The sequence below is a fragment of the Dermacentor andersoni genome, chromosome 4 (assembly GCF_023375885.2).
Source record: "Dermacentor andersoni chromosome 4, qqDerAnde1_hic_scaffold, whole genome shotgun sequence".
NCBI classification, from domain to species: Eukaryota; Metazoa; Arthropoda; class Arachnida; order Ixodida; family Ixodidae; genus Dermacentor; species Dermacentor andersoni.
In genome coordinates, this window is record NC_092817.1 from 187,330,612 (window position 1) to 187,345,436 (window position 14,825).

General features: G+C 46.7%; 1 protein-coding gene across 1 annotated transcript in view; it reads right to left on the reverse strand.

Annotated features, from left to right (window-relative positions):
- Positions 1-14,825, reverse strand: part of LOC126531884 (uncharacterized) — an 82,849-nt gene that overhangs the window by 37,522 nt on the left and 30,502 nt on the right. Inside the window, exon 4 of the mRNA XM_050179618.3 lies at positions 2,157-2,359. Within this exon, the coding sequence (XP_050035575.1) occupies positions 2,157-2,359 (203 nt within the window). The remainder of the gene's footprint in view (positions 1-2,156; positions 2,360-14,825) is intronic.

Below are 14,825 nucleotides of genomic sequence, written 5' to 3' on the forward strand. Positions count from 1 at the left end.
TTGCAACGAAGCTAAAATGCAGACGACGCGCAGCGTTGAAGAAGGCACGGGGTTATTTTTTTCTAACGATCCGGCATGTGCTGTAGCATTCCAATCACAAGAGCTCTACCTAGCCAGTCATTAAGATACAAAAGTCTTATATATACCGACAATGCGCGCTTTAGACGCCCATTTTTTTAGTGGTGCTATTTCTTTAGTCGCGGAGGCAATCTGTTTTAACGCTTCGGTCATCTGGGCGGGGCCTCTCCCGTCTTCTTAAGTTGTACCCCACTAAAGGCATATACGGCCTTCTTATTGATGACGATGGGTAAAAAGACGACCTTCGTGCTTTTATATATAGAGACGCGTCTCAGTACCTTAGCGCGAACCTTGGGACGGTATGAATTTGTGTGTGACTGGGAGTATGCTGCGTAAACCCCGCGAATGAAGCTGTTAGGCGCAGCGATTATGACGGTGACTTTCTGGGCGACAGACAAGTGCTTGTCCTGTGTCAGCTCCTTTTCTTACGTATCGCCCTGTATAGCAACGTGCACATTTTGTGATCATTATTCTGTATCGAGAATTCCAGTCTCGTACTCTGGCGTCCGTCGCTGATGTCCGACAAACATCGGTACGGGTTCCAGAATTTCACACACACTTTCTGGGAGCGTGAAAATCCCCGCATTTCAGAAATCACTGGTAACCTTCAATGTATTTTTCTTTCTTTCGATACTGTAGATGTCTTTTGAAGCTGACAAAGTTACGCGAGCTTTGCAGAGTAGGCTCTGCTGCCTGAAAAAAAAAATGATCGCCACAAATTGTCTCAACTGGTTAAGACTGGTTACACTTCATTCTGATTCAATATGACGATAAAGACCCAACATTGCCACTGTCGCAGTCACTATTATCGGTTGACAACCGGTCGCTGTGTTCTAGAAAAATGACGGTTTTCCGTACTGCTCGAGTTTTCTTTCTTTTTCTTTTTTCATGCAAAATGAGATGGACACACTCGTACAGAAACTGACAGATGTGTACAATAGATGACGAGATGCGTATTCATACGTAGAGCATGAACATATAACTTAGTCAATATCTTGAACAAGAGAGTGCGAAGGACCATCGAACACTCCTGTTCTTGCTTTAAATGATGAAGGACGTTCTTTGTGCCGGGTAACGTGCCGCTGTCACCTGCTGGTTCCACTGTAATTTGTTTCCACTGCTGTAATCACGCCCAACATTTTATTTTATGCCGTGCTTGTAACTTTTTGCGTTTGCTCATGTACAACACCCCCCTACAACAATGTCTCAGGCCAAATGTAGGTATGTTAAAAAATAATAAATAAATAAGTAATATAAGCCAACTCCGAATTATGCTCCATTCTGTGTAAACCTGCTACTGCGTACCTTTAGCAGACAAATGTGCTCACAGAGCACCACAATTGGACATTGAAATGCTATCGATGTAAGGTTGGGCTCACTGTCACAATTGGCGTTGCCGTACATGACCTTCTCACGTAGCTCCTCCCATCCTGACATCACCGGCTGTTTCACCCTGTTATCTTCTTTTCGGCCATTAAACAAGCCTGCGACTGCTTTCCCCTGCTTTCTTTTTCCTTGCACACATCAAAAAGCTACGTTCGTCAGGCGGGCCCACATTGCTCGTCAAATAGCTCGTTGTCGGCCCTAGGCCTACACCTCGCAAACACAACATTTTTTGTAGGGTCGCCATTACAGTACTGACTCCATCTTGCTAATAAGGCCACCATCGCGCTGTCTTGCTCTCTAGTATGGGCTGCTGTCACTCTATGACGGTCGCTACCAAATCATGCCTCAAGTTACTCCTGTCACACATGAAATTGTCACAGCTCACTTTTCATCGCAGTCGGCTCACCCACCGACGCTGCTCATGTTGTGAGGCTGAAATCGGATGACCCCGCCGGCAACGCCTTCTCTTCACCGGCAGCGGGTCGACACCTTTGAATCGTGAGATGCTGTCAAGGGGCAACTAAGCTAATTGGCACAGTGAGGGAGATGACGTTCCACGAGCTGCGGCTACGAGGGAAATTTGAAAAAAAAAACTGTATAACACCTTAAGTTTTCCTACATATATTGAAAACATGGATAGCTGCCTTGCGCTTCCCTCCGCCAGAATATTTTGCGCAGTGAAAGCGGCATACCGTGACATTCCAATGTTGGCCAGGAAACCATAGTGAGTCAGCTGAACGCCCTTGGGTAGACCCGTGGTTCCTGACGTGTAGATGATGGCAAATAGACACTCCCGCGGGTCCGCAACGGGCACTTCTCGGAACAAACTTTCATCCAAGTCGGCAAATGGTGCCATAGACACAAATCCATCCGCAGATCTCGTGGAGAACAGGCCCTGATGAGAGAAACAGATTAGCAACTCTTATTGCACCTCTGTGACATTTTGTTACCTTTTGTAGATCATAAACGACCATTTTTTTTGTTTCAATTTCCTTTGCGTAACCACGCGATTGCGAAAGCAATCGTGAAACAACCTAAGGTTGGTGTACGTAAACTTTTGTAGGTATTTGTATCACGATCCAAGCGCTTTCGGGGCGTGATGGTTGGTCGGCCAACCTGCTTAATTCTCACGCCGCTTCTAGGCTAGTATATTGCTCGTGCCAAAGAATGCCGTACACTTGCGTTTCTGAGGATAACGCAACTTTTGCGCTATTGTGAAAGTGCTGCTTATTTCCGCGTTCCTGGGTGCATGTCAGTATGATGGTGAGGTCAAGCTTCCGTCTCAGCTGTCTGCAACGATCAAAGCATTTACGCTTCTTATTAGAATATTGCTCCTTCACACATTTTCGCACTTTTACTAATGGAGTCCCGGCCACGGCGCCCGCATTTTGATGGGGGCGAAATGCGAAAACGCCCGTGCACTTAGATTTAGGTGCACATTAAGAACCCAGTTTGTCAAAATTATTTTGGAGTCTCCCATTATAGCGTGGCTCTTAATCAGATTGTGGTTTTGGCATGTACAACGCAGTAATTTATTTTTTAGTACTGGAGAACCCTTGTCATTGTTGGCTGTCAACTAAATTTCTGTCAGGTGATATAGCCTGTCGCTTATGCTTCGTCTACCGTTTGAATTTTCTTTGCGTAACCGCGATTGCAAAAGCAATCGTAAAACCGTGGAAGGGCCGAATGACGGAACTATTGTTGGCATTTGTATTTCAATCGCAGTAACTCTCACACAGGGCGGTTGAGCAACCGTGCTGATTCAGTTTTCTTTCCTATCGCATTTGCTATCATTTGGGCCAGCGTATGTGCTGACATGTGCGCGTGACGTGCTGAAGAAAATTACGGCACTGTTGCATCTCGAATCGTCATTATATTCTTAGTGAAGTTATACAGTCGACATTCGCCCGATTTTTTTTTTTATTATTGCGATAGAAATTGTAGGGACACTCCTGACGAAATTCCGCAAATTCGGACATGCGTCGCGGTGGGTCGTGGCTTCGTGAGCGCTGTTGCCGCGCAGCTGTAGTGTTGAAACTTGGCTCTGGAAACGCATTGTAGCTGGAAGCAGCAAGAAGCGATCGCTTGTCGCTGTTGCCTCGCTTCATCACGCCAGCGTTCTTACAAAGCCTTTACCGTCAGTGAGATGTGTTCATGTTTGCCTTTGCGCAAGACACCAAGTTTAATTTAACAAGGAAGTGAAGGCTTACTCTAATTTACACTGGCAATAACACGTACAGCTGCCTAATTAAAGCTGCCTAAATGATGAGCGGCATGCAGTATCCTTAACGCCCTCGGTACGGCAGAGTGAAAGACTACAGCACCATAATCCAAACGGGACAGTATGAGGGTCTAGTACATGTTTATGGGACACTTCCTATCGCTACCCCATGTTGTGTGCGACAGAACTGTAAGAAGATTCATTGTTTTTAAGCATTTATTCTTAATATATGCATTGTGAGCTATGAACGATAGTTTCGAGTCATGTATAACACCCAAAAATAACTCTGTGTGCATAACTCTGTGTGCAGAGTTATGCGTTGTCCATCGAGTTCAATACCAAAATCTGGGACTAGGCCTCTGTTCCTTGTAAAAAGGACGCAGGAGCTTTTCGGCGTACTTACCTGGAACCCATTTTATTTGCACGATTCGACGCCCTGTTAAGGCCAAGCAGAACTTGTCGCTGACAAATTGCGAGATTACACGATTTAAAATCATTTGCACGTCATCAGCGTATACTGAATAAAACATGGCGCGAGGGAATGATGAGTATAAACACTTTATTTTTATAATAAGAAGAGTACAACTTAGTACGCCACCCTGCGGCACGCCCGTTCCCTGGAGAAATGGCCTGGAGAGAGCATTTCCAATTCTGACACAAAATACGCGCTTTGACAAATAGCTTGCTATAACGTTAAGCATGTTTCCGCGAATGCCCGTCTCCGACAAATCTCGCAATATCGCAAAGCGCCACGTCATGTCGTACGCCTTTTCCATATCGATAAATATGGACAAGAAGTACTGTTTGTGAATGAAGGCATCCCGGATGTGTGGCTCTATCCGTGCTAGATGGTCGGTTGTAGAGCGACCTTCCCTGAAGGCACACTGATAAGGGTCAAGAATTTTGTCAGTACAGTCATAATGACCAGCAAGTCGAAAGCTTCTATGAAGACGTGGAATCGCCGATGGGTAAAGTTAAAACAAAATACACTATACTGATGGGCGACTTCAATGCCAGGGTAGGCAAGAAGCAGGCTCGAGACAAGTCAGTGGGGGAATATGACGCAGGTTCTAGGAATAGCAGGGGAGAGGTATTAGTAGGGTTTGCAGAACGGAATAATTTGCGGACAATGAATACCTTCTTCCGCAAGCGGGATAACCGAAAGTGGACGTGGAGGAGCCCAAATGGCGAGACTAGAAATGAAATAGACCTTATACTCTGCGCTAACCCAGCGATCATGCAAGATGTGGACGTGCTCGGCAAGGTGCGCTGCAGTGACCATAGGATGGTAAGACCTCCTAGATTGCCTAGACTTGAGGAGGGAACAGAAGAAACTAGTACATAAGAAGCCGATCAATGAGTTAGCGTTAAGAGGGAAAATAGAGTAATTCCGGATAAAGATACAGAACACGTATTCGGCTCCAACTCAGGAAGAGGACCTCAGTGTTGAAGCAATGAACAACAATGTTATGCACATCATTAAGGTGTGTGCAATAGAAGTCGGTGGTAACTTCGTTAGACAGGATACTAGTAAGCTATCGCAGGAGACGAAATATCTCATTAAGAAACGCCAATGTATGAAAGCATGCAACCCTACTGCTCGAATAGAACTGGCAGAACTTTCCAATTTAATCAACAAGCATAAGATGGCTGACATAAGGAAGTATAATATAGATAGAATGAGCATGCTATCAGGAACGGAGCAAGCCTAAAAGCAGTGCAGAAGAAACTAGGAATAGGCAAGATTGAGATGTATGCGTTAAGAGACAAATCCGGCAATATTGCTACGGAACAGCCGCCACAGTGAGGCTGCACTGAGGAGGAAGAAGACGACGTGGGCCCGCTTGATATAGCGTCGCCATTTTGGCCTTCCTTTAGCTTCCCTTCCCTGTAAATAAATTGTATATAGTATTGGGTTCCAGTTACACGTAACAATATTATTAGTAATATGGATAAAAACTTAAGAGTGGCTGAGGAGTTCTATAGAGATTTATAAAGTACCAGTGGTACTGACGACGATACCGTATTTTCACGATTCTAAGCACCCCCCGATTCTAAGCACCCCCCTCTATTTTCGCGAAAATGTTAGGAAAAAAGTTTGCATGCGAATCTGAGCATGCAAACTTGCATGCATGCAAACTGAGAAAGAGCGCGTAGCCAAGGCCGCCAAACGCGCTTGCTCACTTTGGAATCATTGCTCGACGGACCTGCAGGCACGCGGTCGATGCTTCTGTTGGACGCCTTTCGCGGCCATCTAACTCCGGAGGTAAAGACATAGCTTCAGAACATCAATAACGATGCGGTTGTGATCCCGGGTGGCATGACGCCAGTGCTGCAACCCCTCGACGTTTCAGTCAACAAGCCCTTCAAAGTCAAGCTTCGACAGGAGTACGAAGAGTGGGTGCGAAACCCTGACCGGAAGAAGACGCCGACGGGAAAGCTGCAGAAAGCGTCCCCTTCAACCATCGCAAAGTGGATTTCGGACGCCTGGAAGAGGGTCAAGTGGACGTTGTGGTCAAATCATTTAAGCAGAGTTCGATCACAAACAACTTCGATGGAACGGAAGACGACCTGCTGTGGGATACCGAGAGCAGCGGTTCAAGTGGTGCGACGAACTAGAGTGGCAGTGATTGTGACTGAGCATCCTGCACAAGCGGTGGGTTCATTGTCTGCACCAATTTTTCTTTTGAATGCTTGCAAAATAAAATGTTATTTCTCGCACCCATCTCGTCGTGATGTCGCAGCGAAAAGAGGGAGGGGCGGGGGTCATTCTAGATTTTTCGAATCTAAGCACCCCCCCTCACTTTGGGCATCGCGATCGTGAAAAAAAGAGGGTGCTTAGAATCGAGTAAATACGGTAATGGAAGAAGCAATAGGCTAGAGCAATTTGACATCATACAAGTAACGCCGGAAGAAGTAAAGAAAGCCTTGGGAGCTATGCAAAGGGGGAAGGCAGCGGGGAACGATCAGGTAACAGCAGATTTGTTGAAGGATGGTGGACAGATTGTTCTAGAAAAAACTGGCCATTCTGTATACGCAACGCCTCATGACCTCGAGCGCACCACAGTCTTGGAAGAACGTCAACATGACCTTAACCCTTAAGAAAAGGGACGCCAACTGCCTACTGTACATTGCCGAGAAAGTTTTTACTAAGGTAATCACAAATAGAATCAGGAACACCTTAGACTTCTTTCAACCAAAAGACCTGGCAGGATTTCGTAAAGGCTACTCCACAATAGACGGTATTCACACTATCAATCAGGTGACAGAGAAATGCGCGTAATATAACCAACCCTTATATACAGCTTTCATTGATTACGAGAAAGCGTTTGATTCAGTCCAAACCTCAGCAGTCATGCAGGCCTTAAGGAATCAGGGTGTAGACGAGCCATATGTAAAAATACTGAAAGATATGCATAGCGGCTCCACAACCACCGTAGTCCTTCATAAAGAAAGCAGCAAAATCGCGATAAAGAAGGGCGTCAGGCAGGGAAATACGATCTCTCCAATGCTATTCACAGCGTGTTTACAGGAGGTATTCAGAGACCTGGACTGGAAAGCCATGGTGAAAAGTCTTAATGGAGAATACCTTAGTAACTTGCGACTCGCTGATGATATTGCCTTGCTCAGTAACTCAGGGGACCAATTGCAATTCATGCTCACGGACCTGGAAAGGCAAAGGTGGGCCTAAAAATTAATCTGCAGAAAACTAAAGCAATGTTTAACAGTCTCGGAAGAGAACAGCAGTTTATGATAGGTAGCCAGGCACTCTAAGTGGTAAGGGAATACATCTACATAGGGCAGATAGTGACCGCGGATCTGGATCATGAGACTGAAATAATCAGAAGCATAAGAATGGGCTGGGGAGCGTTTGGCAGGCATTCTCAGATCATGAACAGCAGGTTGCCATTCTCCCTCAAGAAAAAAGTGTAAAACAGCTGTATCTTACCAGCTATCCCCTACGGGGCAGAAACCTGGAGGTTTACGAAAAGGGTTCTACTTAAATTGAGGACGACGAAACGAGCTATGGAAAGAAGAATGATGGGTGTAAGGTTAAGGGATAAGAAGCGAGTGGATTGGGTGAGGGAACAAGCGCGAGTTAATGACATCTTAGTTGAAATCCAGAAATGAAGAAAAAGAAATGGGCAGGGCATGAAATGAGGAGGGAAGATAACCGGTGGTCATTAAGAGTTACGGACTGGATTCCAAGAGAAGGGAAGCGCAGCAGGTGGCGGCTGAAAAATTTAGGTGGGCGGATGAGATTAAGAAGTTTGGAGGGACAACATGGCAACAGTTAGCACATGGCTGGGGTAGATGGAGAAGTATCGGAGAGGCCTTTGCCCTGCAATGGCCGTAGCCAGGCTCATGATGATGATGACTTTGTTAGATTCGGGGAAATGCAACAAACGACGATTTACCATTTTCTTAAAACGCTTGCAAAGACAACTTGAAAGCGCTATCAGACGATAACTATTTACAGAGGATGGATCTTTGGCTTGTTTCAATGTCGTAATTGCAATAGCTTCTCTCCATGTGGAATGCGGGTACCCAGAAGCCCAAGTCGTGGCAAAAAGTGTGAGAAGTGTTATTCGTGTATCTCTGTGTAAGTTTTTAATCATGCCATATACAATCCTGTCAGCTCTGGGTGCAGAGCTCTGACATGCGTTTAGAGAAGATTTCACCTCAGCAACGCTGAGAGGACTGTTATAGGCTTCATTCGGTATGCATTTCCGATTTAGTATCTTACGTTCCGCTGTTTCTTTATATCTAATGAACGGTCTAGGATAATTAATTGAGCTAGAGACACCCTCACAGTGCTCCCCAAGTGCTGTCTGCTCTTCCAACGTATTCCCTTGATCATAGACCAAGGGTAATGGCAGAGTCTGCTGCCCGTGAAGCCTCCTAAGCGCATTCCAAACTTTCGCCTCTTGTGTTTAGGAGTTTATGCTTGAGAGAAATCTCTCCCAGCTCGTTCTCCTTGCCTGTCACCTTATCCGCCTTTCCTGCGATTTGATGTAATTCTACGAGATTTTCTGCAGTCGGTGTTAGGCGCAGCGTATTCCATGCTTTGTTTTGCGTCTTCCGTGAACGTGATGAACGTCTTCCGTATTGCGCGGATAGCGATTACGTGTACATTGGCCAAACTGGTGACTTTTAAAGGCGTCTTAAACAGCACAATTATTACGTCACAAAAGAAAATGTGTAATTCAGTGCTTTGGCTTAGCATGCCGCTTCAAGCGGCCACGCAATCGACTGGGGGAAGGCACGTGTCCTTGCCAGGGAAAAGGGCTGTTTCGACGCCTTTATCTTGAGTCGCTCATCATTCAGACTACGCTACACACTCTGAAGAGGAGCGATGGCAATCTCCTGTCAGTGTATGCGCGCTGCCTGCGTCACGTGTTCAAGACTATTTAAACGAGCTGCTCGAACACCTTTGTTTATTTTACCTGTGAACAAGGCTCCCGTGCGGGAGCCGAAACGTCTTCCGCGATGACCGATCACTTGTTTGAGGGATGCATTTTCCTGCTGCGCCGATGATAAAAGCTGTACAATACTGTACTGCGTCATCTATGTACGATCGTTGATAAAATATTGTAAATAAGTTGATTGATTAAGCTGCCTCCAATCAGCCGTTTCTAGTTTCCATCGAGGCGTATGTGGTGAACGGTCATATTGCTCTGCTAGCTTGAGTAATAAAGGAAACTGGTCACTCCCTAGCGAATTTTTCATTACCTCCCATTTCAGGTGAGGAATTGATGAAGCGGAGCCAATAGCCAGATCAATAGATGAGTACGAGTTATGCGTGAAGGTAAAACATGTGCGTCCGTTGTTATTAAAAAGGCATGCAGAGCTTACAAGAAAGTTTTCGATGAGTCACCGTCTAGTGTCGCACAGGGCGTCTCCCCAGAGACTGCTGCGGGCATGGAAATCACCTACGATCATGTAGGGTTCAGAAAGCTGATCCACTGGGCAATAGAAGTCTGTTTTTTGAGCTGTTGATTAGGTGGCAAGTAGAACGAGCCGATTGTAACTAACTTGTTAAAAATGATTGTTTGTGCGGCGACTGCCTCAAGATGCGTCCGAAGTTCGAATAAGCGAAATGCTACACTTTTATCAACTACGATGGCTACACCATCGGACGAGGCATTAGCAGCGTCACAATCTTCCCGGAGAATAGTGTACTGTCGGAGAAAGTTTGTATCTTATTAGCTGCCATTTGGCAATTAGTCATGAATTACCGTTTGCAGATGTGTCTTGACTGTAATGGGGCCTTAACACAGTCGCTGTAAAGTGTGTAAAATATATATGTAATGCGAGTCTGGCAATGAGTAGTGAACAATATTACTCGTATAAACTCGAAATATACATGCATACATGTTAAATATATCAGTGGTAAAAATTAGCGATAAGCAATATTACCTTATCACAGCCCTTGCAACCCAATGAACAGTACTATCGCAGCAGCATCCTCTGGCGAGAGCATGCGCTATGAGTTGCTTGGGCTAAAAGAATAATAATACAACGCCATTCAAGAAACCTAGAAATGATTTGGTATCGAAGAACGGCTCTGCACAAAGAAGCATTACCGGAGTGAAAGAGATGTACTGCTGACTTTCTAGAAGAAATTGTTTCTTTATCTGAGCCTCTGCTTCCCGGCACTCCAAAACGACACGGAGGACGGCCATCCTCTCATCCCATTTACCACAGATTGGAGGTTCACTACCAGTAAGCAGAAAGTTGTGCGTGCCATGCGTGTGTCCCACACTGAGTCGACAGCAAAGGACGCCACTTTATCGTGTTTTCGTATTGGAGGACGAAACACGTAACCGTGGCTTAATTACGTGAAGCTCATTATTTCTTTCAGCATCCCACATCCGTTACCAGTGCCTTCTCAGTTTCTTTCGTAGGAAAGGTTTCAGATCTGTGGCAGGCACAGCAACGATTAGCTTGCGATGTAATTGATGTGGTAATTTTGTTTGGTCGCATATTACCCTCGATGAATATATAACCAGGCACCCAGCATATAATGACATGCCGGTTAGACATATACACTTTGCTCAAATAGAGCTTTCTAAATACTGGACTTTTGTGTTTACCGAGTGCAATCTTTTACGACACATAGGGAGTCTTTAAATATCATTCTTTTCTCAAGTTTTGATTTGCTTATAAATTACACGAAAACATTAGGTCATAGGCCTCTGTCATACAGATACTTGTTGCCTGATGCAAGGGTAATCGGACATATTTGTTCAGAACAAAACGCGTCCGGTACCTGTACTTGAAGCATCACAAAGTGAGTGGTACACAAAAGTTGTGAGAACGGGAGAGCGAGTGCAGCCAATCGACAAGTGGTGAATTCCCCGGAACGTTACGTGCCTTGTTTGTCGTCTGCTTGAAAGAAAACGAAATGTTTCTCGCGATTTAATTATTAAAGCTTTTACAAAAAGTGAATGTATTTTTCTTCTCAAGGTTAAACACGTTCTCAAATAGTAGTACGTAGGACTAGTACAATTTATTACTGTTAGTTTCTCTCCATGGTCGCTAGGTGATGTCGCGCCCAGTGGAAAAAAAAATGGCTGTGGCTTAGCTAAGGCTAAGCCCAGGATGCGAAGCATAATAGCCTTTATTTTAGTTCGTTGAACCACTGTTTAGCCTGGTGAACTGCTGTTGCTTGGCTATATTTGGTTCGGCTAGACGAAGAAACAACTCATGCAGGCGAGCGCACGAGCTGAGACCCGGCTATGTAGCTACGCGGCCGCAAGCGAGCGCACGAGTTGAGCCTCCGCTTTTGCAGCTGTTATGACGTCATATGGTAGCTACGCGGCCGCGCGCGGCGCAACAAGGAAGAGCGTGGTTGTGCGGCTAGTATGCTTCGCATAAAAACATGGCAGGAACAGGGGCGCGCTTTTCAAGGAGCAACAACATGTCGCTGCACTGCAATGTCCGATTGGGCGCCCGGGTTTCGGCGTATCAGAGAGAGCTGTCCAACGGACTGCTCGTTTTGAGAAACGAAAGCGACGCCGGAATTCGCTTTCTTCAATTTCTTCAAACGGATTTCGAAGCTCCGATTGCAGCCGCCATTTTCTCGAATTAGACTATGGATTAGATCCCAGCGTGCCGCTCCATAGCTGCAGCCACCGTTTGAATGCAATCTAGTCCACCAGACGTGCCATGCGAAGCCGGCCTCCTAGTGAGCACATGATCGCTTGAACGGAAAACCTCTTGTCGCGTTCAGCTCCCAGCAGACGACCTGTTCGGTGGAATTGAAAAATAAGATTGACAGGAATACGCCATCATTTTGACGTCATCAAAAACGCGGCCGCGCCACACAGCAGATGACGTCGGCGCTGCCTAGGCCAATCGCGTGAGGCGAAGCTGAAAGCTCGTTCCGAGCCACGATTTCCGATCGCGCTTTTGATACCGTGAAGGATGGATCTGCAGCTGCATAAGACACGCTGGCATGTGACTTAGAAGCGTGAGTGTAGAAATCTGTGCGCAAGTACTTGGACTGAAGTTCTAGGAAATGCATTCTACTATGTGCCTCTGAAGCGTGTTTTATCACCTCACTGAACAATGTATCACATTCTATGAGCTGCATGAGCCAAGGCGGCAATGGCTTCGCTGGGGATTTCATGGTATGTTCAAGGAGTGGAACACCCATTGTCACACTGTTTTAACGCGACAGCGCTAAGGAGCTCGTGTCGCAGAAAAGCCGGTGTCGTCGTCGTCCTCGGCGTTGGCCGTGAGCGAAAAATTGCGGAAGGCAATTCATAAATAAAAACAACTTGCAAGATGGGCTCGGTGGCAACCGAACCTGGGTATCCAGAGTGTCAGACGGAGACGCTACCACTCAGCCAGGAGTTCGATGCTTCAAAGCGGGACAAAAGCGCCTCTAGTGAATGCGATGTTGCCTTAGAAACATGCCGCAGAAAGTTATACTGCGGTGTATATCGGTAAATATGAGCTTGTAAATTACAGAAGTCGCAGTTAACCGACTAGCGAAGTACGTTTCCGCTACATTTCTTCTGCGCTTGGCGCACACGCAGAGCCATCTTGCGGCAAACACAGAAGACTCCCTCCTCGCAATGTACGGCGCTGCCCCGACAGGTGGCGCGCCACTCACCCGCTTCTCCCCTTCGTCTCGTTTGAGCGCATTGGCGCCGAGCGGGGACCGGTGCGAGGATGCCCCAATACCCTTGCGTTTAATAAGTTTTCTCGCTCTCACCCCTTGCAACTTCCAGCGTGCGTCACTCGAACCCTCGTGTTTAGGCGACGCGGCTACTCTTTCCGCTCACAGCGCGATTCCTAGGTGCAGCGTCCGATGCGGGACGCCTCTGACGTGATCGCTGCGCCGTAGCGCGTCTGGTGGGAAAGCGTCCGCTGCAATGAGTGCCGTGCTGCTGGCGAGGAGTCATGCATCTGCGTGGTGCTCTCTAGCGAGATAGACGACGATCCCATCGAGGCGTCAGCCCCATGATCGCGTCCGCCTTCATGGCGCGTGGTGGCCCGGCTGTCCGTGCCGATCACGACGTTTGACTCGCGTAGATCGTTTCTCCCTCCGAGGCACCGAGTTCTTTGGTTCGCTCCGCTTGCTCAGGCGCACGTTTGCTCTTTGTGTGACTCAAGAGCATGCCGAGCGAATGAGTGGGCGGTGCCAACGGGGTGCGATAAAGCTATCGCGTTGCACTCTTGAAGGCGAAGCTTAGGCGTCCTCCAAGACATTTTTTCATCGCAGTGAGAAGGATTCTGTTGCAGTTGGTTCTAATAAAACGTTGTGCACTGGCCATGCGGTTAACGGTTAAACAAAACGGATGTTCTGAGTTGGCAGCCACTTTCGTAAAGTATGTAAAGCTTAGGGATGGGGCGCTTAAGTTGTAGAGACTGCTCGTTGGTCTCCATGTAGAAGCTCGCCACAGGTACTGTACTGAAGGCGCCAGTGGCAGGCCGAATGCCTAGAATGTGAACCGGATCCAACATCCTTAGGGCGCTTGGTCTAGCTGACTGGTTCAATATGGCACCGTACTCAAATGGTGTAAGGAAAGGCTCTCGTAGAGGTTCGTTAGACACTTCCGATCATTACACCATGTTGTGTGCGACACAACTTCTAGGATGTTCATATATTTCAAGCATTTATTCTCTAGATGCTTTGAGAGTGACATCAATGTTAATTTTGTGTCCAAAATTATGCGTGCCGTTCACGACGGCATGGATACCAGAACGTGCCACATCGCGTCCACTGCACACAACACTGGCGACGGCATCACGGCAACTAGCGCCTATAGCTCAGTCGCCTGTACACCTGTACTCCCTTTGGAACGTGTCCAGGCTGCACGCATCCACACCATGGGGACGTAAACGTCGTCCACTGAGACACCGAAATCACGCACCTGTGCATGGGATCACCGACCCTGCCCACGCTTCGGTTGATTGATTGATGATTGATGTCTAATGGCGCAAGGGCCAGGTATGGCCAAAGAGCGCCATGTTCTTGGTGATGAGTTCGCAGTGTAATTATGAGTTCTATGAAATTGGTGTGACGTGGTTGTAAAGGGGCCTTAAAGATAGTCGCGCTAAAGTGCGCAAGCTCTGCATAATAAGATTATGGCAATGACGTATGACGCATGCTATGAACATTAAGATGCATTTAAGAAAAATAATACGATGTGTAAAAATATATCAGGTTATAAGATATGCTAGAGCACTACTGCCTCCTTAGAGCCTGTGGAACACAAAGGCCTGAAGGCATGTGCTATACAGTACAGCTATACCATCGGCATCCTCTAAAGAGAGGAAGCGCTACGAATGCATGGGACTAATGACATGTAAGAGCACATCTCTGAGGAAACCTAGGACTGTGTCTGTATTAAAAAGCGGTTCTGGACCGAGAAACATTACAGGATGAAGAGGAATGTGCTGCCTGTATGCTAAGGAAAAACGTCTCATTCTCTGAGATTCGGCTTCCCGACACTCCAGAAGGACGTGAAGCACGGTCAACCTCTCCCCGCATCTACAACACAATGGAGGCTCACTTCCGGTGAGTAGAAAATTATGGGTGCCAAATATGTGTCCTATTCTGAGACGACAGAATAGGACACCTGTTCGGCGCGATTTTGTAGTAGAGGGCCAGAATCCTAACTGT